The sequence below is a fragment of the Lichenostomus cassidix genome, unplaced genomic scaffold, assembly GCF_008360975.1.
Source record: "Lichenostomus cassidix isolate B80296 unplaced genomic scaffold, HeHo_3.0 HiC_scaffold_38, whole genome shotgun sequence".
NCBI lineage: Eukaryota > Metazoa > Chordata > Aves > Passeriformes > Meliphagidae > Lichenostomus > Lichenostomus cassidix.
The window spans coordinates 1,963,687-1,991,614 of NW_028147440.1; the positions used below are offsets into that span (position 1 = coordinate 1,963,687).

At 39.6% G+C, this 27,928-nt stretch overlaps 3 protein-coding genes across 4 annotated transcripts in view; 1 reads left to right on the plus strand and 2 right to left on the minus strand.

Moving 5' to 3' along the window:
- The window catches only part of LOC146422970 (butyrophilin subfamily 1 member A1-like), a 73,501-nt gene that overhangs the window by 16,257 nt on the left and 29,316 nt on the right, over positions 1-27,928 (plus strand). The gene's annotated exons all lie outside the window — the stretch shown is intronic.
- Positions 1,194-14,279, minus strand: LOC146422971 (butyrophilin subfamily 3 member A2-like). Of its 2 annotated transcripts, none has more exons than XM_085045328.1 (11): positions 14,123-14,279; positions 11,041-11,163; positions 10,458-10,814; positions 8,585-8,872; positions 7,869-7,967; positions 7,178-7,204; positions 6,766-6,792; positions 5,508-5,534; positions 2,783-2,803; positions 2,627-2,653; positions 1,194-1,778 (listed from the first exon to the last, which is right to left on the minus strand). In XM_085045328.1, exons 2-11 carry the CDS (start codon positions 11,114-11,116, stop codon positions 1,300-1,302), a joined length of 1,428 nt encoding a protein of 475 aa, XP_084901454.1. In that variant the 5' UTR covers positions 11,117-11,163; positions 14,123-14,279; the 3' UTR covers positions 1,194-1,299. The 2 variants fall into 2 exon arrangements, with proteins under 2 accessions (XP_084901454.1, XP_084901455.1); XM_085045329.1 differs by having other exon boundaries at positions 1,714-2,020.
- LOC146422972 (butyrophilin subfamily 1 member A1-like) lies at positions 13,483-27,895 on the minus strand. The gene is made up of 14 exons (XM_085045381.1): positions 27,845-27,895; positions 25,900-25,986; positions 24,296-24,643; positions 21,630-21,914; positions 20,846-20,944; positions 20,682-20,708; positions 20,187-20,213; positions 19,501-19,527; positions 19,156-19,182; positions 18,841-18,867; positions 18,223-18,243; positions 18,072-18,098; positions 16,159-16,724; positions 13,483-13,506 (listed from the first exon to the last, which is right to left on the minus strand). Exons 2-14 carry the CDS (start codon positions 25,970-25,972, stop codon positions 13,483-13,485), a joined length of 1,578 nt encoding a protein of 525 aa, XP_084901507.1. The 5' UTR covers positions 25,973-25,986; positions 27,845-27,895.

Sequence of the window (27,928 nt, forward strand, 5' to 3'; positions counted from 1 at the left end):
GGGACCCTCGCCCATAATTAATCTGTGACACTGCGCTTGCGCAAACGTATTTAAATGAACTTTGACCTCATTATAATACTAATCGGGGATAGGTAATGAATATATATAGGAGCAGTGTGTAACTTTATGCATATGCAACCTGTAATCTAATATAAACCAAGTGAAGTGCTAGTGACACGCGCATACCTTTGGAGGGGTTACTCTCCATGCACCCCAGCTGGAATAAACACATACCTACTTCATAACTATCTGAGCTGTGGAGTCAATCCGTGCCTCACAGCTGCTGCTTTCCCAATCCTGCCCACAGCCCTTGCTCCCTGCCACCTTTCCTGGCCCTGCTGCGCCTCCAGCCTGACCATGGCGTTACTTACTGAGCGTTTCGCTGTCCATCTCCACGGAGCCCTGCTGCTCACAGACTGCTGGAGTTGTGCCCCACACCGACTGACTTGGCTGGCAGTGCCCTCACCGCATGTGCCGAGCAAACACCGATGGTGCGCCAACAACACCATAGTGGTGACACTGTCTCTGGCTCTGGTTCTGGCTCTGGCTCTCTCTCTCTCTCTGCCTCTCTTGGTCTGGCTCTCTGTTGCTTCCTCTGTCTCTCTCTCTCTCACTCTTCTGTTTGCATCTTCATCCCCCTGTTAGGGCCATTTCCTTGCTTTTAACAATAAACCATTCACAGCTGTAATATCAAACTTGTTTGCCTCTAATTTCACCCTAGGAATCTTTAGAATTCCTTCAGTCTCACTCTGGAACAGGACACCCACCAGTGACCCCAGGAAAGAAAGGCCAAAACCCCAGTTTGGACCAAAGTCTCTCCTCTAATTCCTTTTCCCACCACAAATTTTTCAACACAAAATATAAAAGAAATGTTTTCAAGATGGCAATTTTTTAATCGTTTAAAACACCTTTAATTCATTTCTCTATATAAAAAGAACACAAAAAAACACCAAGAGAATTCGACCTGTCCAAATCTCAGGATGGGATTCAGCCCGGCAAAAACAGGTAACATGGAGGACAGGGAAAAGGAAAAGCTCCAAAACCACTTAAATTCAGACACTGTTAACAATCATGGCCTGGAAGCAAAACAAAAACTCCTCAAGCGTTTTCTGGGTGTGATCCCAATTTTCTTTCATCTTGAGAATCCCTCCCCTCCCCTCCCTCCCTCCCCTCCCCTCCTCCCTCCCCTCCCCTCCCCTTTCTCCACTTTTATTTTTTATTGATGACATCAAACATTCATCTTTAACCTCATTCTTCCTGCTGAGCCTTTCCCTGAGACCTTGGACCTCACAGCAGGATTTAAAGGCTCTTTAGTGGCACCGGGATGGGTACTGGGCGGATCCAGAGGGGCCCCTCGATCCCATAGGATACAAATGGGAAAACCATTCCCCTGCAATACTCCAGGGCCGACAGTCCCATCCGTGCCACCAGCACCCTCTGCTTCACATCATAAAATTCCAACTGCTTTTTCTCCAAGTCCAGGAACACCCCAACCACGGAAAGACCCCAGCACCATGACCGGAGCAGGCTGCCGCTGCTGGAGAAAAGCCTTTCCCGGGAACTACACAGAGTCCAGGAATCCTCGGAACCTGGGTTGGGAAGGTTCGCTCCTTCCCGCAGCACTCCCAGTGCCCAGTGCTGCTCCCGGCCCAGCTCCACCTCCCAGTAGTGCTTCCCAGCTCCCAGCGCCTCCCTCGCCAGCAGTGCTGACCCACAGATCAGACATGACCAAACCCTGAGATTCAGGGGACATGCCTCAGGATACAGCACCACAGGAACTGCAGGGGAACAGGAAGGATCTGATGAGTGGAGAGACCCTGGGAGCTCCCAGGGGCTTACACCAGGGACTGGGACATTCCCGGGGACTGCAGGGGATGTGGGCACTGAGGAACTGAGGGGCCATGGAATCAGTGAGACCATGAGTCCCAGGATCCTGAAATCTCTAAATCCCGCAGTTAGTGAGGTCCTGGGGTTGTTCAACAAGGAATTTGAACATTCCTCAGAACAGGGGATGCGGCCACTGAGGTTTGGAGGAGCCATGGCATTCCCAAATTGCCAAATTCCTCAATCCCTGAATCCACAAATTCCCAAACACCCAAATCCCAGAGTGGGTGACACTGGAAGGGATCCCACAGGTGTCTCCTGGTCCCTGTGACACCCCAGAGCTCTCCCAGCTGGGTCCTTCCTCAGAGCACAACTCCCTCTTTCTCCTCCAATCCATCCTCCCTGGAATTGTGTCCCAAATCATGGCAGACATTCCAGTTCAGCCAGGATGTCTATGACACCGTGGAATTTCGGGATGACTGGAAGTGCCATGCCAGGGTGGCTTGGTCAGGTGGTCACTACATTTTCATGGAATCATGGAATGGTTTTGGTTGGAAGGACCTGAAATCCCATCCAGTTCCACTCTTCCATGGGCAGGGACACCTTCTGCTATTCCAGGTGGCTCCAAGTCCCTCCCAACCTGGCCTTGGACACTTCCAGGGATGGGGAATCCACAACTGCCCTGGGAATTCCATTCCACCCCCTTCCCAACCTCACGGGAGGAATTTCTTCCCCAAATCCCACCCAAATCTCCTGTTTTCCAGCAGGAAGCCATTCCCTGTGTCCCACCATCCCAGCTCACCCGCGTGGCTCCGAGCTTCCCAGAAATCTGTGGGAAGGAAACAGAAAGGGGAATTTATTGGATCTATTGGGCAGCATTTTTAATGATTGTCGTTAATGGAAGGAATTGATTGGAGTTAAACTCATGGCAATAAAATGGAATTTTTGTCCCACTTACCCAACTCGGCTCTGAGTTGCTCTGGAAAGGAAAGAGAAGAAATTCCAGTTATTGGCACTTCCTTAGAGGGAATTTTTCCAGGTCAGATAACCCTGACCCATGGAAAATCCATCAACACCACGGGTTGATATTTAAATTTTTAAATCACAATTAACCATGAAAGAATTTGTGGAGTTAAATTTCAATTGAAGGGGTTTAAATTTGTGGGTTAAAAGAAAATGATTCAGTTTTAAATTTGAGGGGTAAATTAAAAGGAAAGGGTTTTTGATTTGGGGGGTTATGGATAATTATACGTCATATATACGATATGATATGATATAAAGCCATATATAGTAATATATATTACTATATAATGACATTATATTATGTACAGTATTTATCTAAATAATATATATATTACATTAAATAGATAATAGATAATACACATGTATTTTATGTTATGTATAAGATCATATATATAATAAAAATAGAATAAAGTGGATTAGAATGATGATATTATTATATTATATTGTGTGTAAATAAAATATTTATTATACCATATATTACTATTTATGATACAATTCATTTTTCCAATATATAACATTTTTACTATGAAATTTGTTAAAATTATGTTTAACATATCTTATGTATGATTTATATGGAATAGAAATAGAAAAATTCTATTTTTACAATTTATATTATGTGGTATAATAAGAAATTCTCATATTTTCTACTATATAATATATATTATAATACATGCAATATTAAGTTAAAACGTAGAAATGCATAGTTATATATAATGTATTACTAGATATAGAATATATTACTGCATAATATATAGTAATATATAGAATAATATATAAAATACATTATAGAATAAGAAATATAACACTATATATGTTATATATTATATATATTATTGTATTTAGATATACATAATATATATGTAATACGTAATACATACTATATAATACATAATATGTAATACGTAATATCTCATGTATAATATGTAAGACATAATAAGTACTATGTAATACATATCACATATATGATAATAAATAATGTATAATATGTAACATATTTATCATGTACAATATAAAATATTTATCATGCATCATATAAAATCCATAATTTTTAATATAGAACGTGGAATATAAAACACATGTAATGCATAATATTGATACAAAACATTCTCTTACCAAGTTGGTGTTTTTTTTCCAGCTTTCCTGTGGAAAAACAACAAATTCCATGAAAATTCCAGGAGCCGTTGGGGAGCTAAGATACCCAAGGAAGGAATTCCAGCCCTGAGCAAACCCTGGGATCGTTTTGGACTTTAAAACTTTCCACACAAAAATTGTGTTGGATGAAATTCCTAAAAGCCAGTGCTGGGACAAAAAGTTGGGATTGGGTTGTGTCGCTGTTGAGCCGCTAGCAGAGTAAAGAAGTCAGTTCTCAGTGGCAAGAAGGAAAAGACCTTTATTGTTTTGATTTCATCACATATATGGAGTTTTCAAAGGTCACCCAGATTGGTTAGTCAGAAACCTCCCCCTAGGCCCAATTGGCCAGGCCTGCACCGTCCAGATCTTGGGACACTGTTCCAATAACATCCAAACTTTATCTTTATTTATAAAACACAAGAAGAATTCTCATGGGAAAGACCTGTGCTAGCCACAGAGTTGGAAGGGAAAATCCCGGAAAATTTTGCATCTTTTTCAGCAGAGCTGCTTAATAATGAATATTAATGTAATTAATAACTGTGTTCAGTAAGAATGAAACTAACATAAACTGGAGAAATGGATTTACTTGCTTCAGCTGTTTTCTTGCTTGTCTCTGAGACTGTCATAAAATGCAGGGAAAGAGGAAAAAAATTCCATAAATTACTGGGTTTTCTATTTTAGAAATAAAGTCAATTTCATTCAGGAGTGGAATAAATCAAATTTAATTCAGAAGCAAAATTTAGGAGGGAAATTAATTGAATTTCATTTAGGAGTAAAATGAAATAATTTTATTTCAGGAGTAAAATCCAGTTTGGGGGGAAAATTTTATTAAAATTAATTTAGAAGTAAAAGTAATTAAATTTGATTCAGGAGTAACATGCAGAAGTAAAATTAAATACATTTAACTCAGGAGTAAAATTTTGGAGTGATACTAAAAAATTTAATTTAAGAGTTAAATTTAATTGAAGAGAAAAATTAATTAAAATTCATTCCTAGGTAAAATTGAGGAGTAGAATTATTTCAAACTAAATTAGGAGTAAAATTCACTAATTTAGTTTAATTCAGGTGAAAAATTTAGGAGGGAAATGAAATAATTTGAATTGAGGAGTAAAATTTAGGAATGAAATGATTTAAATTTCATTCAGGAGAAAAGTTTCAGAGTAGAAATAGAATTAATTCAGGAGTAAAATTTAGGAGTAAAATTCATTAGATCTAATTTAAGAGGAGAATTTAATTTTGGAGGAAAATTTATTTAAATTTAATTGAAGAGTAAAATTAATCTAATTTAATTTAATTTAGGTGTTAAAATGATGGGAATATAAATAATTTCGTTGTCCTCAATTATTAAATCTCTGACAAGGTGTTTTACTGGAAATGAATCCATTGGAAAATCAGTTTATTGGAAAATCAATTGATTAGAGAATTAATTACTTGGAAATCAGGCTGATTTTATTCTTCATTCAAAAAACCACATCTTTTTTTGGGAAAAGCACGCTGGAAAATGAGAGGAGCAGGAAAATTGTTCTTACCCTGCCCGGACTTCAAACGGTCCCGTTCTGAAATTAATGAGACATTAATTAATAAATTTCACTGTTAAAAACTTTAATTGTGATGTTTTCTTAATGACTTTTTAATTCCCTTTTTTAAATAAACTGAAATAAGAAAATTAAAATTAAATTAGTAAATAAATATTAAATAAAATTAATAAATAATGGTTAATTAAATAATAACTAATTCATAAAAATTAAATAAAATTAAGTACATTAAATTAATCCCCCTCCTCCCAAATCCTCTTCCCAAAAATCCCATTCTCACCCTCTGGATCTCAGAATGTCCCTCAGGACCCTCAGGAAGAGCCCCAGACTTGCATTAATTAGAGACTTCCATCAATTGAAGAGGAAGGAAATTAAAAATTAATTAATTAAAGAGGAAATTAAGTCCAGTTGGAATCAGCTGTCATTGATGTTCCTGTTATTTCAAAGGGAGTTTGGGATGAAAACCCCAAAAAATTGGCAGAAATTTATCAGGAAAAGGGTCAGGGACGTTTAAAACATAGTTAAATATTATTAATTAAAATATAGTTATTTAATTATGTAATAATTGAGCATTGTAAGAACATGCTGCATATTATATAATATATACAAAATTATATAATAAAATGGTATTAAATGATATATGGTATATATAATTATTTATTTTTTATTGTATTAATGGAAAATAGTACATTGTATTATTAATACATAATTATATATTATACTGTATCAGAGTCTAATCTATTCTATTCTATATTAATTATATTAAGTAATTAATATATAATACATATATTCTACATATTATTTAATATAATGTATAATTATTTATGTTACATTAATATTATTAATATCATGAAATAATTACAATTATAGTAATTATATATTATATTACACAATCTGTTATATTGTATGATTTATGAATGATTTTATATTAAATAATTATTAAGATAATAAAAATATTAATACACATATAGACTATTGTAACTGCAATATTATAGAATTATCACAGTATTGTTAATTATATTAATGCATTAGTTTTATTATTCTAATGCTATTAATTCTAATAATATTCTCCTATTGAAAATATTGTATTAAACAATAGATATTAATGATATTTAATATTGATATAACTAATGACCCCGAGTGATTGACCCACTGGAGAGGTCAATAAATCAAACCCAGAACAAATTTTCCCGAATTCCACTGGGATTTTCATCCTGGAATTCTGAATCCCTGGATTCCCAGGAGATTGTACCTGTCCTCATCTCTGCTGTCAACCTGGCTGCAATCAAACAAATCGAAATATTAATTGTTGATCAAGGCTAATATTAATATTTTATATATATTTAAAGTATTTATATTTTATATAATTTTTTACTTAAAATATTTTACATTTAAATATATCTTAATCTATATTTGTACATTATATTTTATATTCTGTTCTATTTCATATTATATTTTTATATTAGCTATATAATAATATTATCTTTTATATAGTATATTTCTATATATAAAATATTTTATATATTTATATATATATACACTGTAAATTATATATTTATATTTATAATGTATTCATAAAAGATTTATTCCATCTTATCTCTTCCTATATTGAATATTATATTTCTTTTCTATTTAGGGTTTCCATGGAGTTTTCCCCTCCTCACCTGCTTTCCTGGTTTCTGTAAAACTCCCTGGAAAAAAAAAACCTCCCATTATTTTTTCACAAAAAACATCTTTTAAATATAATTCCAATTTCTCTGCTTTTATAATGAGAAATTAATTAGGAATTCCCCAGTTTTTAAAATTTTTACAGGAATATTCCATAAATGTCCAAGAATCTCTGTGTCCCAAATCCTGATTTTTAACTATCTGCCAATTAATTTTTTCCCTCTCCCTCTCAATCCCAGATTTCTGAATCTGATGTGGAAATTTTTCTTTTAATAATAATAATAATAATGATTATTCCAATGATAATGATAATAAATAGTAACTTCCAAGTAATAACTAATAACTAAATAAAATATTTTAAAAGCAGAAAATTAAATAAAATAATTTAAAATAAAAGACAATAAAAATATTAACAAAAAATTTAGCATGAATTAAATTAAAATAATAATATGTAACGATAAATAATTAGATAAAAGAATGTAATTTTGAATTAGTTTATAATTCAATAGACAATTGGAGACAGTAAAAAATAAAATAACAAAATGAAAATATGAAAACTAAAAATGAAAATACAAACTAAAATCATATATGGATAAAAATTAAAATAAAATAGATTTAAATTATTTTGTAGTTTAAAATTTTTATTTGAATTTAGGGTTTTGGCCAATTAAAAGCAGGAATACTCACGTTTCATTTTATAAACCACAGCCCCGAGAATTCCCAAATCCACAGTCAAAATTAGGAGGGAAACAATCATCCAGGGGGAAGTGGAAGGGAAGAAGGAATCTGGAAAACAGGAATGGAATTACGAGATGGAAAAAAATGGGAATTCCAGGTCATCGTAGGATCTTGGGAATATCCATTGGAATGTCCCAATCCTTCCTTCCTTCCAGGTCATTGCAGGGTCTTGGGAATGTCCACTGGAATGTTCCAGTCCTTCCCTCTCCGAGCAGAAATGGATCTCAGATGCTCCAGGAGACACAACAATGGATTTCTTCCCATGTTATTTGTCTTCCCACAGGTCATCGGCCTGGGACTGGGGATCTGGGATCTCTCCAGGGACAACGGACAGCAGACACCAACAGATCCCAACTGATCCCGGTGCTCCAGGATCATTCCATGGTCAAGGGAGACACAAGGGACAGAATTGAACCATGGGTTCTGACGGATCCCAGTGGTCCAGGATCATTCCAGAGACAATGGAGACACAGGGACAGCATCCACCAACTGATCCCGACTGATCCCAGTGGTCCAGGATCATGCCATGGTTAATGCAGAGATGATGGACAGAATCCACCACCTGATCCTGGCTGATCCCAGCTGTCCAGGATCATTCCATGGTCAATGGAGAGACAATGCACAGCACCTCCCACCCAATCCCAGCTGATCCCAGGGTCACTCACCTGCAATCCTCACTCGGGATTCCCGCGTGGCATTGAGCACCTCGTTGACCACCCTGCAGGACACTTCTCGGTCCGATCCCGGCTCCAGCCTCATGGAACTCACCACATCAAAGATGCCAGAAGAGTGGCCTGGAGTGCTCCGAGTGGTCACTTCCTCCGGCCGCGGCTGCCCTTGGCTGTCCAGCCAAAGCACAGAGGGCTCTGGGAACCATCCCTGGGATCTGCAGGAGAGGCTGATGCCATTCCCAGAGTGTCCATCCAGGAAAACCGAGGGCTCAGCACCTTCAGCTGCACAACGGGAAAAGAATCAACTCCAACAAAGAGCAGAAAAGGAATTCCCTCACCAAATGGGATATTGGGATATTGGGATGTTGGGATGTTGGGAAGAAATTCTTCACTGGGAGGGCAGGGAGAGGCTGGAATGGAATTCCCAGAGAAGCTGAGGATTCCCCATCCCTGGAAGTGTCCAAGATCCCATTAGATGGGTTTGGAGCAATCTGGGATAGCAGGAGGTGTCCCTGCCCATGGCAAGGATTGGAATGGGATCAGCTTCAAGGTCCTTCCAACACAACCCATCCTGGGATTCTCTGGTCTGAGGTGGGAAGGTCTCCCCTGGATTTCTCCATAAAAATGTGCAAATTAATCAGATTTTTGATTTTAATTCCCATCAAATTCCTGGGAAATGGCTCTTCCTGTGCATCCTGGTCCCTGCTGGGATGGAGCTAATTTATCCCAGGAGCTTCGTCAGATTTGGAAATGATGTCAACGGTCAAGTGCTTTTCATGGCTCTTATTTCCATTGCTTTTCTTTTCCCCACAGTTTTTCCTATTCTAATTTGAGTTGATTTCAGTTATTAAACTCTTTGCATCCCAACTGAGGAATTTTCCTGCTTTCCTTGGATTTCCCACCCCAGTTTCCCCAGGGAAGGAGAGTGAGGGGCTGGGTGGTGCTGAGCTTCCACTCCGGATTAAACCACTAAAATCCAAGGTTTTTTACGCAATCTCCCATTTAATTTGCGTCATTTCCTCATCGATCCCAAACAACCTTTGGACTGACTTTGTTCTCTCCACAAAAAAGCTGGAATTGCAATAAAGTTGTATCTCCCTAAGGGGAAATTTTTCGGGGGAGTAAGTTGGGATGACACTGGGAGCAGGTGAAAACTGGGATACTGGGAGGAAAATGAGACTCCACGACCTCCCTGGGCAGAATTTTCTGGTTCTTTCCGTCTGTGGAAAGAGGTTCTTCCCCTTGGAGATGTTTGTATGGATTGATGGGGTATCTGTATGAATTTATATTTGTATGGATTGATGAAATATTGGTATGGATTGATGAGATATTTGTATGGATTGATTGGATATTTTTATGGATTCATGGGATATCTCTATGGATTGATGGGATATTTTTATGGATTGGTATTTATAAGGATTAATGAGACATTTGTACAGATTGATGGGATATTTGTATATGATTGATGGGATATTTTTGTGAATTGATGGGAGATATTTATGGATTCGTGGAATTTCTCTGTGGATTGATGGGACACACTCCCAGCCTTCCCTTCTCCGACCAGGCCAAGCTCCCCCAGTCTCTTCTCATCCAGATGCCTCCTCATCCTTGTGGACCCTCTCCAGTCAACCCCTGTCTTTCCTGAATCCTGGAACCCAAAACCAAACTTCCTAAACTAAACTGTGATCTGGAATTACCTGGATTTACCTGAGACCCAATGAATCATCTGCAGGAAAACAAGGATGGGAAGAGTCAGAATGCAGACCCCCCCTTGGTAAGACATCAACAACCCAAATATCCATGGAAAATCCCTGGAGATCCCTCTGATTTCATGGGAAAAATCAGGAATTCTTTCCCTGGCACCCACCTGCCACATCCAGGTCCACCGTGACCTCATTATACCAGTTCTTGAGGAAGACAACACAGGTGTATTTCCCTTTGTCTGAGGGCTGGATGTTCTTCAGGAGAAGAGACAAATTTCCCTGGTGAAATTCTGATGGGAAAAATTCTGCCCTGCCCTGATAAGTCTTGAACCCCAGAAATGGATTTTTAGGTACTTTCCCAACAAAAATGGCCACTGCTCTTTCTGTGGGATTTCCACTGAAAATCCACTGGACAGAGAGTTTCTCCAGGATTATTTTTCCTTGTAACTGACAGGGCAGGACAGCATCATTCCCAACGATTCCAACGACAGGGCTGTCAGGAGGAATGAGGTTGTTCCTGCCTGCAATGAGAGAGATGGGAAAATTGCTCATCATGGGATCATCCAGTCATGGAAAGGTTTGGGTTGGAAAGGAGCTTTAATGGCATTGGGAGTTGGTGCTTATCAAAGTTCCTGTGGGAAATTTGGATATGGAAATGCAGGGAAAACGAGCTGGGAAAACAGATTTTGCCTGGGAATGAACTCCCTTCTTAAATAAAACTGGGATTGGGACAGAACCAGGATTTACCTGTGACCCAACAGATGATCTGTAGGAAAACAAGCATGGCAAGAGTCGCCATCAGCTGGAATTTGGATCCCAGCATTCCACAGCTCGGGAATACAAATATCCAGGGGAAATCTCACCAGGCTCCTGCCAAGCATAGAAAATGGGAATCAAACTGCAGCCATTCACTTCCCTCCATTTATGGAGAAATCCTCCAAGGTTCCAACCCCTTCAAGGGAAATCAGGAAAATGTCAGGATCAGCTGTTTTTAAGGAAATTCAAGCAATTCAGTTGTGGTTCCCAGACTAAATCCAAGCCCAGTGGCATGTGGATAACCTCAGGCAGAAGGGAAACTGAGGCAGAATTCCTTAAAAAGCTCATTCATTTCCCAGTCCTGCTCCAAATCAACCACTGTCCCCCAAAACTCCACATGTTGATTCCCCAGTTCCTGTTGGCTTCACAGAAAGTTCTGGTGCCAGGTGGAAGCAGAAGGTGGAAGCAGAAGCTGGAACCTCCGGAATGGATCCTCAGAATTCCCAGAAGGTAAAGAATGAACGGATCTATCGTTCCTGTCCAGAATAAAATCCTGAAACTCTCCCAACACCAGCAGGATGGATTTAGACTGGGACATTCCTGACCTAAGGAACTGTCCCATTCCGCTCTAAAAGGGGGACTCGGGAAGGATTTCTTTCATGGATTTCTCAGACAAAAAATGAAGTGCAAACACGGCAATATTATATCTGAGAACTGTTTATTGATAAAGAAAGGGTAAGTGTTCCTACCCAAGGGTGACAGAAAAAGGAACAAAGAGGGGAAAAGAGAGACAGAGAGAGAAAGAGAATACCGGACAGATCGCTCCCGCTGTACCCCGGGCACCCTGTTGGTGAGGGTTTGGCAGATGGAGTGTGTGCACTGCGAGGTACGAGAGTCTGCGTGTCTCCCGTGGCACAAGAGCAGGAACAGGACTCGAGGCGGTCAAGGTCGGAGCACGGTGGCTGCAGGCAGCTCGGGGCTGGGTGCAGGCAGGGTGGAAGCGGCGGCGGCGGCTCGGTCGGGGAAGCAGAGAGCACGAGGTTGTCGAGGCAACGGAGCTGCCCCGGGAAAGCAGCGAAGCAGAGCAGGACACGGGCAGACAGGACAGCCAGGGAAGGAGCGGGACTGCAAGGGAGAAAATGCGAAAGCGGAGAGGGGGCAGAGCTGACCCTCCAGGCGAGCCCCCGCTCCCTCCGAGAAACCCCCAGAAAATGGCCGCCGGGCTGTGCCTCAGCCAACTGCCTTATGTGCTCGGCACTCCCACAGCGTGACTTCCCGCGCGTTTTTCCCGGGCATCCGGGGATCTGCCCCGCCGCACGGGGGGCGGGGTTTGCTGAGCAGCAGTGGGAGGTTCCTGTCTCCTGATTGGCTGCCAGGCCTCTCGGGAGACAGAGCTCCCCACACGTATGCAGACCCTCCGGTGATTGTTCACCTCAGGTATAACGCATGTTGAGGCATAAACAAAAATCACATTGGTCTCTCACAGGAACACACATCAGCTTTCAAACAGTCATTCCAGGCCCACCCGGTCAGGATCACTGGGGTTGGAAAAGGCCTCCAAGGCCATTGATTCCAGACTGTGCCCAATCCCTGCCCTGTCACCACCTCAGAGCTCAGAGTGCCTCATCCGGTCCTTCCTTGGACTCATCCAGGGGTGGTGACTCCACCGTTCCCCGGGCAGCTCCTTCCAAGCCTTTCCAGGAGGAAATTGCTCCTGATGTCCAACCTGACCCTCCCCTGGCACAGCTCAGAGCCATTTCCTCTCATCCCAACCCTTGTTCCCTGGGAGCTGATCCCCACCTGCCCCCAGCTCCACCCTCCTGGCAGGGAGTTGTGGGGGAGTCAGGAGGTCTCCTGGAGCTTCCTTTTTCCCAGGCTGAGCCCCCCATGATCCCTCCAGAGTTTTCCAGACCCTTCCCCAGCTCTGCTCCCAGCTCTGGACTCACTCCAGCTCCTCCATGTCTGTCCTGTACCTGAGACACCAGAACAGAGCCCAGAATCCCAGCTGGGGCCTCCCCAGTGCTGATCCCAGTGGGACAATCCCTGTCCTGATCCTGCAGCTGCACTATTCCTGATCCCAGTGGGACAATCCCTGTCCTGCTGCTGCTGCTGCACTATTCCTGATCCCAGTGGGACAATCCCTGTCCTGATCCTGCTGCTGCGCTATTCCCAGTCCCAGCCAGGTGCCCTCCTGGACACACCTGGGCTCATCCAGCTGTGATGAGTTACATGAAGTATAGTTCATGAATCGTTGGGGAGACCAAGGGGCTTTTTAACTTAGGATGGTTCTCCCTGAGGCAGTTCCCTTTTTGTTGGGATAGTTCCCTTTGCATGAAGCTAAGAGCACATATAGCTTTTTCATAACTGTTATGCCTGCAAGTGTATATGAAGCAACAAGTTTGCACAACCCCCCACAAGGAGGGTGAGGAGCTTTCAGCCCCAGCGATAAGAAGTCACCTAGCAACAACACAAGGCAGACTGCGCAGACCCGGACGTCTAGATGGCCAATCACGAACCACCAGGAAATATGAACTGTATAAAAGCAGTTGTATGTAACCTTTGGGGCGCAGTGCCGCAGGAGCAGCAAGAGACTCGCCTAGCCCGCCCAGCACTGCCTTGGCTAATATCCGCTTGCTTAATTAATAAAATTGTTAACTGGACTCTAGTCTCCGATTGGTTTATTGAGACTCAATTTATAACACAGCCACGAGGCAAAAAAAAAACAACTCTCCAAAAGAGAAAGGCTAAAAATTACTTTAAATAGAGGAAGACAAAATAAATTCCATGGAAACAACAATCAACATTTCCATGGCTCAATCCATCAATCAAGGTCCATAATCCCAATTATAGGTCGAGTTTAGGTGTAAATTGATAGTTTGATTCATTCATTAAGGCAACAAAGAAATTCCAATTAAATGGTCTTTTAAAACTTCACTTAAAACCACCCACAAATAACAGGAATTCCCACCAAAGCAAAAATATATTCCAACCTGGATTCAATCCCTAACAAAGCACCACCTCAGTATTCTACCAAAACCCTCACCAGGGACAATCCTTTTCCAGCCAGACTTACCTGAACAGCCACATCTGCAGTATCCATATTAAATTCCACGTGGATTAGAGAATCAAGGGATTTTTGTATTCCCTGGACACAGATCCTTTCACATCTCTAACAGAGGAACAGACTCCAGGAACTCGTGCACTCAATCCTACAAGTTTTGTAAAGGGACTCTGACCACAAAAGACATTTCTTCACTTATGTGTTACATTCCAGCCAATCCCAACAGCCCAGACGCTGACAGTCCAAAGGTTCTGTTTGTGATGCACTCTGATCCAAAGGGCAGCAGGAAATGCTTTCCAATCCTCAGCACCTGGCCAGGGCAGCTCCTTTGCCAACTTTGGTTTTTGCTCAACTCAGAAAAAGTCGGGAATGGGAGGCAGAGAATCCCAAATGGGGGTGGATTGTCCCACCGGGATGACTCAAGAGTTCAAATTGGGAATACACAACACAGAGACTGGGTGGGAATCCATGGATATCGAAAAATTGGGGATTTAGGTCTTTAAAATTCCAAAATGTCCCAGTTTGTTTATCCATACACCAGTTTTATTTCTGGACTCAGGAGAGGGGAGGAGTCAGGGTAGGCAGGGAGCTGGAAAATGATTGGATTTATGAGATTCTCAACCTTCAGGACAAATTAAAATCTAACTGGGGCTCAAATCCCTTCCAGTTAACGGTGGGACAGATTCGTTGTCCAAAGATGTCAGAGGCCACCCCTGCATGTAAAATTTGGGATTTCTGGTGATCCCAGCTGGGATCAAACACAGCCTAGACCCAAAACCCAAACCCCAAAACCTCCAGACCTGTTTCCATCCAATTTGTGATTAATTTCTGTTTTATGCTGAACCAAATAAAGATAAAAACTCTCTCAAAAAAGGCTAAAACTTAATTTAAGGAAGGAAAGACAAAATAAATTCCATGGAAATAACCATCAACATTTCCATGGCTAATTCCATTAATAAAGGTCCAAAATCCCAATTATGGGTCATTTTTAGGTGTAAGAAGATTGTTTAATTCATTACAATAAGGCAGCAAATTAATTAAAATCCCAGTGTAATTCCTGACCTGAATTGGGCTGCTTTGCCACAGACAGTTCTGAATATTTTCCCAACAAATCCTTCAGAGACTGAAAGGTGAAAAGTCATCCAAGACAGGAGTGAAAACATGGAATAAAATGGGAATAAAGAGCAACTTTGGGATCATTTCACATCCGTTTTATTACAAAAATTCCGTGTAATGTTTTTATGCTTTTCCTGCATTTTCCATGGCCTATTTCCCACCCCCTTTCCCGATTTCCTTCCCACACTTTTTTGTATTTTTCTCCCATTTCCCCCTTTTTTAACCTTTCCCACCTTTTCTCCTTCTCCCTTTCCACCTTTCTTTACCATTTCCCCATTTCTCCACCTTTCCCCATTATACTCTTTTCTTAGCTTTTCCTGCATTTTTTCTCCCTTTTCCCCTCTTCCCCCTCTCCTTCACCTCTCCTCCCTTTTATTTTGCCTTTCCATCTTTTTTTACATTTTCCTTTTTTCATCCTTTTTCCTTCCTCCCTTTCCCATTTTTTTTACCTTTTCCACCTTTTACCTTTCCCCTCGTTCTCCACCTCATTTTTTCCTCCCACCCTTCTCCCCTTTTCCTCACACCCTTTACCCATCTCTTTTTTTTACCTTCCCTCCTTTTTTACCTTTTTTACTCTTTCCCCAAGTTTTTACCTTTCCTCCCATTTTTTCCCTCCAAGGCCTCAACCTCCCCCAAATTTCATTTCCCATCCCTGACCCCCAAGATTTACTTCTTCCCTCCTTCCCACCGAGCCTTTCCCTGGATTTAAAGCAGCACCAGGATCAGTAACAGAACATTCTCCAAGGCTTTTCTGGATCTCGTCCCAATTTTATTTCAACCTGACGAGTTTATTTTTAGATTTTTAGATTTTATTTTATTTTATTTTATTTTAAATTTATTTTTAATTATTATTTTAAATTTTCTGTCCTTCCCTCCCTCTCTCCCACCTCTTTTCCCTCCCCATCCCCAGCTCCCCATATCCAATTTCCCACCCCTGACATCCCGATTTTTCCCTTTCCCTCCTTCCCCCTTTCCCTCTCCCCCATTTCCCAGATCTCCAGCGGCACCGGGACGAGCACCGGGCGGATCCGGAGCTTTCCCTCTTCCCCTCGGGATACGAACGGGAAGAACTTCCCCGCGGGATCCTCCAGCGCCATCCCCGCCACCAGCTCCCTGCGCTCCACATCGTAAAACTCCAGCCGCTCCTCCTGCGGGTCCAGGAGCATCCCGAGCGCCGAGAGATCCCCGCGCTGCTGCCCGAGGGCGCGGCTGCCGCTGCCGCTGGAGAAAAGCTGTCCGTGGGATGAGCGCAGAGCCCAGCGAGCCCGGGGAGCATCGCGGGGATCACCGCAGGAATCCCGCCGGGAATTCGGCCCGGGCAGGCTCTCTCCGTCCCGCAGCACTCCCAGCGCCCAGTCCAGCTCCCCGCCCAGCTCCACCTCCCAGTAGCTCTTCCCAGCTCCCAGCGCCTCCCTGGCCAGCAGCGCCGCCATCGGGAGCGAGTCCCGCGCGTTCCCGAGATCCAGGGGCTGCGCCTCGGCATGCAGCGCCACGGGAACTGCGGGACGGGAAGGGTTAATGAGCGGAGCGGGCCCGGGAGGGATTGGGGCATTCCCAGGGACTGCGGGGAACTGAGGGGCTGCAGAATCCCCGAATCCCTGAAATTCAGAATCCCCAAATCCTCCAATCCCCAAATTCCTGAATTCCCAAATCCACTAATCTGAGAATCCCAGAGCGGGATGAACCATCCTGGGATAGTTCAACAAGGAATTTTAACATTCCCTGGAACAGAGGATGTGGCCACTGAGGAATTGAGGGGCCATGGAATCCCAGAATCCTGGAATCCCCGAGTCCCAGAATCCCCAAATCCCTGAATTCCTGAATTCCAGAATCCGTAAAGCCCAGAATCTCTGAATCCCACAGTGAGTGAGGTCCTGGGATGGTTCAACAAGGAATTCCAACATTCCCTGGAATGGGGCCACTGACAATCTGAGTGGCGACAGAATCCCTGTAGTCCTGGAATCCTTGAATCCTGAAAACCCAAAATCTCTGAAGCCCTGAATCCCAAAATCTCTGAAGCCCTGAATCCCAAAATCCCCAATTCCCTGAATATCTGAATACCCAATTCCCTGAATATCTGAATGCCCAAATCCCAGACTGGGTGAGGTTCTGGGGTCGTTGAACAAGGAATTTAAACATTCCTTGGTAGAGGGGATGCTGGAACTGAGGGGCCATGGAATCCTTGAGTCTCAGAATCCTGGAATTTCAGAATCTCCAAATCCCTGAATTCCTGAATCTCAGAATCCACAAATCCCAAAATCTCAGAGTCCCATGGTGGGTGAAGTTCTGGTGTTGGTTCCCTAAGGAATTTTAACATTTCCCAGAATATGGGGTGGGGCCACTCAGGAATTGAGGGGCCATGGAATCCCTGAGTCCCTGAATGCAGGAATCCCAGAACCCCCAAATCCCAGAATCACCAAATCCCAGAGCGGGTGAGATTCTGGGATGGTTCCACAAAGAATTCAAACATTCTCCAGAACAGGGGATGTGACCACCAAAGAACTGAGGGGCCACAGAACCCCCAAATCCCAGAATCTCTGAATCCCCAAACTGTAGAATCCCTGACACCCAGAATCCCCGAATCCCTGAAATTGTGAATCCCCAAATCCCAGAATCCCTGAGTCCCAGAATCCCCAAACCCCAGAGTGGTGAGGTCCTGGGATGGTCCAACAAGGAATTTTATCATTTCCTGGAATATGGGATGTGGCCACTGAGGGGCCATGGAATTGCTCAGTCCTGGAATCCCTGAATCCCCAAATTCCTGAATCCTAGAATCCCCAAATCCCAGAATCCCCACAAGTCCCACATGCCGCTCCCAAGGCACATTCCTGCAATTCCAGCTCACCTGCGTGGCTCCGAGCTTCCCAGAAATCTAGGGGAAGAAAAAAGGAATTCTGGTTTTCTTACTTCCCTGACCCTTCTGCCCCCCACAAATTCCCAATTTAACTCCCACAAATCCCAGGAATTCTCACATTCCAGTAGTTTTCAGCACTTACCCAGCTCGGCTTTCAGCTGACCTGAAAGGAAAGAATATTCCCATCACTTTTGTTGGATTTTCTTAGGTTTTTCCCCAGTTTTTCCAATCTGAAAGACCCCCGAGCTCAGAAAAGGAGGAAATTCCTCTTTGTGGGTGGATATTTCCCTATTAATTAGCCCTAAATCCAGGGATCATGTGGATATCAACTGGAATTCCTATCTTCTTCTTAATAAACTTGGGGCAAAATGGGAATTAATTTCATTTTAAATTTAAATTGTTTAAATTAAATTAATAAATAAAACTAATTAATCATTTAATTGTTTCATTTTAATTTGAGCAAAAAGATATTTGCCAAAAATTGATTTTATGACTTCTAAATCATAAGAAAATAGAAATTAGAGCAAAATTATCATGGTAAAATATTGGGAATTCTTGAATTTTTTCAACTGGGACATTTTTAAAGGCTAAGTTTTCAATCGGCACATTTTCAAATTTTAAAAAATTAGCAAGTTGAGCAAAAACACAATCGTAAGAAAAACTAGTAAACTTTAGAATTTAAAAATTTTAGAATTTTTAATTTGTGACACTTTAAATTGAAAAAAAACTATGGAAATTTACAGAAATCGCATTTTCTTACCGAAGTCTTTCTTGAACTGGATTTTTGCTGGAAAGGAAAAGCAGGGAATGAGTGACGGGAAAACTCCAAGGAAAAATGAAAATATCAGTGAAAAAATACTGGAATTACAGCAGTTATTCCTTTTGGGAACAGAGGTGGGAGATTTCCACCGTTAAATTTCAGGATTTAAAGAATTACAGATTTTCCCTAAAAATGTGAGGAAAGGGGGAGGAGTTTTGATCCCGCGGCCCTCTAATTAATCCTTTTTAATTTTAATTAAGATGATTAAGGAGGGGATTTTTTCCCCGAGGAATTTTTTAAGGAAATGGGATTTACCGTTTCGTTTCTTGGCTTTCTCTCCATCTGGGAATTCCGGATGTGGAATCGAAGGAAATAATTGGGAATAATGTTAATTTATTAATGTTTAATGATGGTTGTTAATTGTTTTTGTTGACATTTGTCATTAATGTGGTTTGTGGGTTCCTTGCCAAAGGGAAGGGAAAATGGAAAAGGGAACAAATGGAATAAAAGGGGGGAAAAGGAAAAAAGGGAAAAATGGGGAAAAAGGGAAAAATGGGGAAAAAAGGAAAGAAGGGAAGAGGGGAAGAGAAAAGGGAAAAGAGGACGAAAAGGAGGAAAAAAGGGAGAAAAGGGAAAAAAGGGAAAAGGGAAAAGACTCACCCAGCACTGACTTCACTTTCTTTTTCTCTGGAACAGAAAATGTGGAATTTTCACACCCCAAAATCCCAGTTTAGGAATGGACATCATCTAAAAAATGTATTTATTTGATTCCTTGGAATGAATTGTTTAATCCGTGGAAGTGTCAACCTCTTTGAACTTCATTTTGTTCCATGGGTGAGATTTATCTGATTTAATAATCAATATGTTTAATAACAATATTTAATTTTTAGAGATATTTTTTAAAATATTGTTTCATTTTAACTTGAGCAAAAAGATATTTGCAAAAAATTGATTTTATAATATATAAACTTTTAACTTTTATAACTTTTCTTATAAATTGCAAGAAAGTAGAATTTAGAGCAAAATTATCACAGTAAAATATTGGGAATTTTTGAATTTTTCAGTTGGGACATTTTAAATAGTAAGTTTTCAATCACCACATTTTAAAATTAAAAAAAAATTAGCAACTTGAGCAAAAAACATAATGGTAAAAAAAAAATTAGTAAACTTTGGAATTTGTAAATTTTAGGATTTTTAAATTGTGACTTTTTAAATTGCAAAAAATGAGTCACTACAGCAAAAAGATGCCTGAAATTCAATCTGGGTTTTAAACTTGATGCTTCAAATATGGATAGAATTCCCTGGATTTCCATCCCTCCGTCATTTCAAACACAGAGGATTTTTACCTTCTTCCATTTTCAGCTTTGCCTTTCCTGGAAAACCGAGAACATTTTAAATTCATTAATTCTCTAAGATTTTTTAACAAATGTTTTATGACATTCACTATTTTTTGTTTTATATGGAATGTTTAATATCTTATCTTACATATTCAATAAATTTCTCCAATATACTTATTTTATTTATAAAATTATTATTAAATATATTTAGTATTTTCAATATTTTATTGTATTTTATATTATCATCTATTTCTATTTTAATAATGTCTAATAAAATATTGTAATTTTAATTTCATAGTTAATATTTTATTTAATGGATGTTATATCTTTTATCAAGCACTTAATCTTTTAAAATACAATCATTAATCATTATTATTTTACACAGATATAATTATAGGAAGGATTGGAAAACAAATGGCAAGAATACATTAGTCTAATTAGCAATTAACAATTAACAAATCATTGATAGTTAGTAAATAATCAATTCCTTTCCTGATCACTCACCAGCCTCCAAGGTTCTCTTGTGGCTCCCTGGATAAAAAAAGAGCCAAAAAAATCAATTTTTTTCCTCATTTTCTGTCGGGAAATTTGGCTCCTTTCCCCAGATTTCAGTAATTTTCCCCAAATTCCGATGGAAATTTCCGGTGGGATTTGAACCCAAAACTCACCCCGGATCTGGCAGAAAACGATGGAAATCAGGGCCAAGTTCAGGAACAAAACTGCCAGGAAAATCTTCAGCCACTGGGAGATGGAGGGGAGGAAAACCTCTGGGAAAAGCAGGAAAATCAGCAAAATTCCCTCGATTGTTTAAAATCAAAATATTCTACTACTAACTAATTGTTCTATCAATTATTTAAAGATTAAATATTCCATTAAGAATTAAATATTCCATTAACCATTAATTATGTATTTGATTTCCATTATTATTATTATATTAAATTATATTATTATTACTAAAAAATAAAATGTAAATAGAAAATAGAATCTAAATATTACGAAAAAGTAAAAATTAAAAAAATTTTAAAAACTCAAGGCTTCAAATCCTTTGGATTCAACCAGAGCTACTCAATAGCAAAAATAAAATTCAATCAATTAATCAATCAATAAATTATAATCAATAAAATTAAATACTTCAACAACAGCTGCTAATTATCAAAAATATAATAGAATAGGATAGAATAGACTGGAACAGATGTAATTAAATTAAATTTTATGTAATTTAATTTAAAGATCAATAAATGAAAAAACAAAATTCAAGAATTCAATAAGAGCACTAAATAGCAAAAATAATATAGAATAAAATATAATTTTAAAAATCAAATCAAATTAAATTAAATTAAATCAAATCAAATTAATCCATCAATGATAATAAATAAAATTAAAGACTTCCAAACCCTTTGGATTCAACCCAGTGCCAAAGATCCCATTAAACCAGGAGGAATTTCTGCCCACCTTCGATGCAGATCCGAGACTCGCGGGAGACGTTGAGGTGGCGGTTGAGGATCCGGCAGGAGATTTCCAGGTCGGATTCCGGCCGAATCTTCACGGAAGCCTCAATGCTGAAGAGACCCTCAGGGGTCACCGTGGCCGTGGTGGTCACGGATTCCTTCCGGACTTTTCCATGTCCGTCCAGCCAGAGCAGCTCCGGCCGCGGGAACCAGCCGGAGGAGCGGCAGGACAGGGCGAGGTCCTGCTTCTCGCGGCTCCGCAGGATCACCGACGGAAATTCTCCGATGGCTGTGGGAAAACAGGAATTTCCATTTCAATCCTGTTAAATTTGGGTTTTCTGGAAATCTGACAGCTGTAGAAAACAGGGGAATTTCCATTTCAATCCCGTTAAATTTAGGGTTTTCTGGAAATCAACAATTCCATTTGCTGAGGATTTGACAACACAGAATCACAGATGGAACTTCACCGACAGCTGTGGAAAAACAGGGGAATTTTCATTTCAATCCCATTAAATTTGGGTTTTCTGGAAATCAATGATTCTGTTTGTTCCATTGTCACTACAGGATCACAGATGGAGCTTCTCCAATGACTGTGAAAAAATGGAAACGTTTTTAATTTCTATCCCATTTAATTTGGTTTCTCTGGAACTCAAGGATTCCCTTCCTTGAGAAGTTGCCAAGATCCCATTCCCTGGGGCTCCTCAGGATCACGTATGGAGCCTCTCCTATGGCTGTGGAAAACCAGAGGAATTTCCATTTAAATCCCGTTAAATTTAGGGTTTTCTGGAACTCAACAATTCTGTTCATTGGGGAGTTGCCCAGGTCCTGCTTTTTGTGGCTCCACAGGATCACCAACGGAGCCTCTCCGATGGCTGTAGAAAACAGGGGAATTTTCATTTCAATCCCGTTAAATTTAGGGTTTTCTGGAAATCAACAATTCCATTCGCTGAGGATTTGACAACACAGAATCACAGATGGAACTTTACTGACAGCTGTGGAAAAATGGGAATTTTCATTTCAATCCCATTAAATTTCGGTTTTCTGGAAATCAAGGATTACGTTCATTCAGCTGTCACTACAGGATCACAGATGGAGCTTCTCCAATGGCTGTGAAAAAATGGACACATTTTTCATTTCTATCCCATTTAATTTGGTTTCTCTGGAACTCAAGGATTCCCTTCCCTGAGGAGTTGCAGCCACAGGATCACAGATGGAGCTTCTCTGACAGCTGTGGAAAAATAGATGGGATTTCCATTTCAATCCCATTAAATTGGGGTTTTCTGGAAAACAAGGATTCCTTTCCCCGAGGAGTTGCCACAGTCCTGTTTTTTGGGACTCTGCAGGATCACGGATGGAGTTTCTCCAACAGCTGTGGAAAACCAGAGGAATTTCTATTTCAATCCCATTAAATTTGGGCTTTTCTGGAACTCAACAATTCCATTCATTGAGGAGTTGCCACCACAGGATCACAGATGGAGCTTCTCCAATGGCTGTGGGAAAATGGACAAATTTTCCATTCCATTCCCATTAAATTGGGATTTTGTGGAAGTCAAGGATTCTGTACATTGAGAAGTTGCCACTGCAGGATCACGGAGGGAGGCTGTGGAAAAATAGATGGAAATTTCCATTTCAATCCTGTTAAATTTTTGGTTTCTGGAAATCAAGGATTCTGTTCATTCAGCAGTTGTCACCACAGGATCACAGATGGAATTTCTCCAATGGCTGTGGAAAACCAGAGGAATTTCCATTTAAATCCCACTGAATTTGGGTTTTTTGGAACTCAACATTTCCTTTCACCGAGGAGTTGGAAAGTCTTGGGGGATTTTCTGGGATTTGATCCACGAGGTCTGGAGGTTCTCAGCGGTCAGTGGATCCAGGAATGTCCTTGGGAATTAGAGATTTCATGGAGAATCCGGGAAAGGGATGGAGGGTGAGGGGCAGTTCTGGGATGGAGTTGGGAGTGGAATTTCCCAGGATTTTGTAAAATTAATGAAATATAAAAATAGCAGTAATAAATATATAAAATATATAAAATGTTTAACTATAAAAAATAAAAATATAAACTGAAATATAATAGAATAATATTATAAATAATACTAAATGCTAAAATACTAAAATATATTCTTAATATAGAAAAATAATATAGAAATAAAGATAATACAACAACATATTACATATAAAAATACAGATATAAAATATATTACATATAAATATAACTAGAAGTAAAAATAGAAAATAATGCACTACTAACATATATTTTCTTATCTATTATATCTATTATCATATAATATATATTGTTACATATATAGTTGTCTTTATAATATAAGTACACTATATTATGTAAAATATCCTTCTTATCTTTATTTCACTATTATAAATTAACATGATATTTCTATAGTATGATACAATATTTGTGTTATATAATTAATATATTACTATAATAGATGCTTCTATACTAAGGTATTTATAAATTTGTATTATACTCCCACAGCATCTAAGATTTCAAATATAAAAAATATAAATACATAAAACGTAAAAATAGAGGCAAAAATTATAAAGTATAAAAATATAAACTATATCATGTAAAAAAATTTAACATTTAAAACAATATTTCAAATATTTGTCCCATTTTCTGTGCACTGAAGGAAACAAGAAGGAATTCCCACCAACCTGCCACTTCCAGCTCCACTAATTCCTGCCAGGATCCATCCTGGAACGTCACCTCGCAGCTGTAGGATCCCTGGTCAGAGCTCCGGACATTCCTCAGGAGCAGGGAAACATTCCCAGCCTGGAATTCCCGGTGGAAAAACTCCACCCGGCCGCGATATCGCTCATCCCGATCCTCCCCGGGATCCTTCCCGCCGGAGCTGCTGACGAGGATCCGTCGGGATTGACCTTGGAATGTCCACCGGATGGAGAAATCCTCGGGAATGGGGGAAGATCCCACCCGGCAGGGCAGGACCACCCTGTTCCCGATGATTCCCAGGATGGACGTTTTGGGAACGCCCAGGAATTCGCCTGTTTTGGGATAAAATAGGTGTCAGTTCTGGTTTTCCATGTCAGGTTTTCCATGGAATTTCACTGGGCAACCAATGGGATTGATTCCATCATCAACAGGAGAGGAATCCAGAGGGAAACCAAAAAAATCAGGAATGTTCATGGGATTTGTGCTTGAAGATTTATCCTTGGGCGTTTTGAACAATAACTCAATTTCTGGACCATTTAAATACTGGAAAATCCTGGGGAAAGGGTGGGAAAGGCAAATTCCATGCAAAATAAAAGTTCAAACCCAGGATTTACCTACAGAAAATTCCAGGTGGGGATGGATTGTCCTGACACCAGTTTCTGGGAAGGTTTGGAATGCCCCAGGGCCTGGAATTCATCCCCAAGAGCTCCCAGATTCCCAAGGATACACCAAGTATTCCTTGGATATCCCATCCCAATTCCCAGAGGTTCTCCCAGGACAGGATTGGGATCCAGGTGATAAAATGATGGAATTTCTCCAGTTGGAAGAGGATCAGCATCCAACTCGTGGCCCTGCATGTGGCCCTCAACACTCCCAAAAACCCCAACAATAGCAACAATCCCAACATCCCAGCAATCCCAGTAATCCCAACAATCCTGACAATTTCTACAATCCAAACAATCCCAACCATCCCAAAAAGCCCAACAATCCTGACAATTCCTACAATCCAAACAATCCCAACAATCCTGACAATTTCTACAATCCAAACAATCCCAACCATCCCGACTAGCCCAACAATTTCAACAATTCCCAACAATCCTGACAATCCCGACAATCCCAACCATCCCGACACTCCTGACAATTCCTACAATCCAAACAATCCCCACCATCCCAACAAGTCCAACAATCCCGACAATCCTGACAATTCCTGCATTCCAAACAATCCCAACCATCCTGACTAGTCCAACAATCCTGACAATCCCAACCATACCAACAATCCTGACAATTTTTACAATCCAAACAATCCCAACCATCCCAACAATCCCAACAATTTCAACGATCCCAACGATCCCAACAATCCCTTTAATCCCAACAATCCTGGCAATTCCAACAATCCCAACAATCCCTAGGAGCGCTGTCCCAATGCTCCTTGAGCTCCAGAAGGTTCAGAGCTGCTGCAGCCCTGACCGCCCTCTGGAAAAATAACCTTTTCCAAGGGAAAATCTGTGTCCTCTTGACGTTTAATTTCCATTCCAGAGCAGGAATCGGCTGTTTTCTGGGAATGGATCCCGAATGGAATCACTCTCACCTGTGGCCAGGTGGGATCCATGCTGGAACACCAGGATCTGGAGCAGCACCATCCACCAGAAATGGGAATCCATGGATATCCTGATCCCTTCCCAATGGGAAACAACAAGAGAACGGAGAGGGGAAAAAATGGAAAATTCTCCGTGAGGTATGATGAGGTTGGCATGGTTATGGAAAATGTGATTTTCTCTTCAATTTAAATTTAATTTAAATCCACCCATTAAATCCTTCCTCGGTCTTCCAGAGATTCCTCTTTCCATTCCTGTTTTTTCCCCTTTCGCTGAGGAATTCCTACCATTTTGTGGGATACTTTAATGGTATTTTGATATTGGATGTTGGCATTGTTTTGATGTTTTTTGATAATGGATTTTGATATTAAATTTTTGTTGGGTTTTTTTGATAGTAAATTTTTATAGCAGGTTTTGGGATTATATTTTTATATTAGATTTGATATTACATTTTAATATTATTTTAAAACATTATTTTTATATTATTTTGCCATTCTGTTTTGATATTCAATTTTTAGGATTATATTTTTATATAAGATTTTAAGATAATATTTCAATATAGTTTGATACCACATTTTTGTATTTTACCTTAATACTATATTTTAATCAGATTTTCATAGCATATTTTGAGATTATGCTGATATTATAATTTTTATTATGTTTTAATATTATACTCTGATATGATATTTCACTTTTATATTTTTATAATATATTCAGCTATATTTTAATCGTATTTCAATCTTTTATTTTGGTATTATATTTTTATATTCTACTTTGATACCATATTTGGATATATTTTAATATTATATTTTGTTCATGTATTTTGATATTGCATTTTGACAGTAGATTTTATATGCAATTTTATATTAGATTTTCCTATTATTTTGTGACTTTATTTGGATGCTATTTTGATATTATATTTTGGGATTAGATATTAGTGTTCTATTTTAACTCCATATTTGGATAGTTTGTTTTTATATATTTTAATATATTTTAACACTGTGTTTTGATATTATAATTTAACATTCTATTTTATTATAGTTCAATGTCATATTTTGATATTATAATTTAATGTTCTAGCTAATTTTTTTATTTTATTATTTTAATATAATATATATTTCAAAGAAATAGTATCTATTTTTATTAAAATTATTATACTTATATACTAAAATTATATATTATTATACTATCACAGTTTCCATTTATTTGACAAATAATATAGAATTTTGTATTTTTACTGTAATAATGTTATAGACTGTATCTAATTTTAAAATATCTAATATTCCATGTAATTGAATAATGAATTATAATTTTTATATATATATAATTATATTTATAAATTTATTGAAATGTACATATATTTATTATGTCGTCTATTTTTTCTAATTATTAGTAAAATTAATTTTATATTTTTATATAATATTTTGATATGATGATTTTATCTTATTCCCCCTTTCCATGGAATCACGGAATTGTTCCGCTTGGAAAAGACCTTTCCCATCAGATAATCCAATAATTTTTTCACAGCAAAATAAATCTCAGCAATCTGCTGGATCCAATCCCAGGAGCAGCAGGATCCTGATCCCGCTCTTTTACAGGGAATTCCGTGATTTCATGGATGTGGCTCCGAGGATTTTCCCTGCTGATCCCACTCCCAATGAAGATAAATAATCAAAGTGAGCTGGGATTTAATTGGGATTTAATCCTCATTTCCTGTGATTTCCTGGGGTTTCCTGCGATTTCCTGTGTTTTTCCCCACATCTCTAGTCCCGGCTAAATCCAAGCAGCGCCAGGGAAATTCCCATGGGAAAAAGGGCAATAACGCCCTACATTCCTTGTGAAAACAATTAATTCATTCCAATTAAATACATTTATTCCAGTTAAGTTAATTAATCCCAGTTAATTCATGGATTTTTTTTCCAATGGGGAATTCCTTACCTGAGCAGGAATTCTCCGGCAGCTCCTCCGGAGTGGGGTTGGGACCAACCTTTGTCCTGAGGTTTTATGGCCACTGAAACTTGG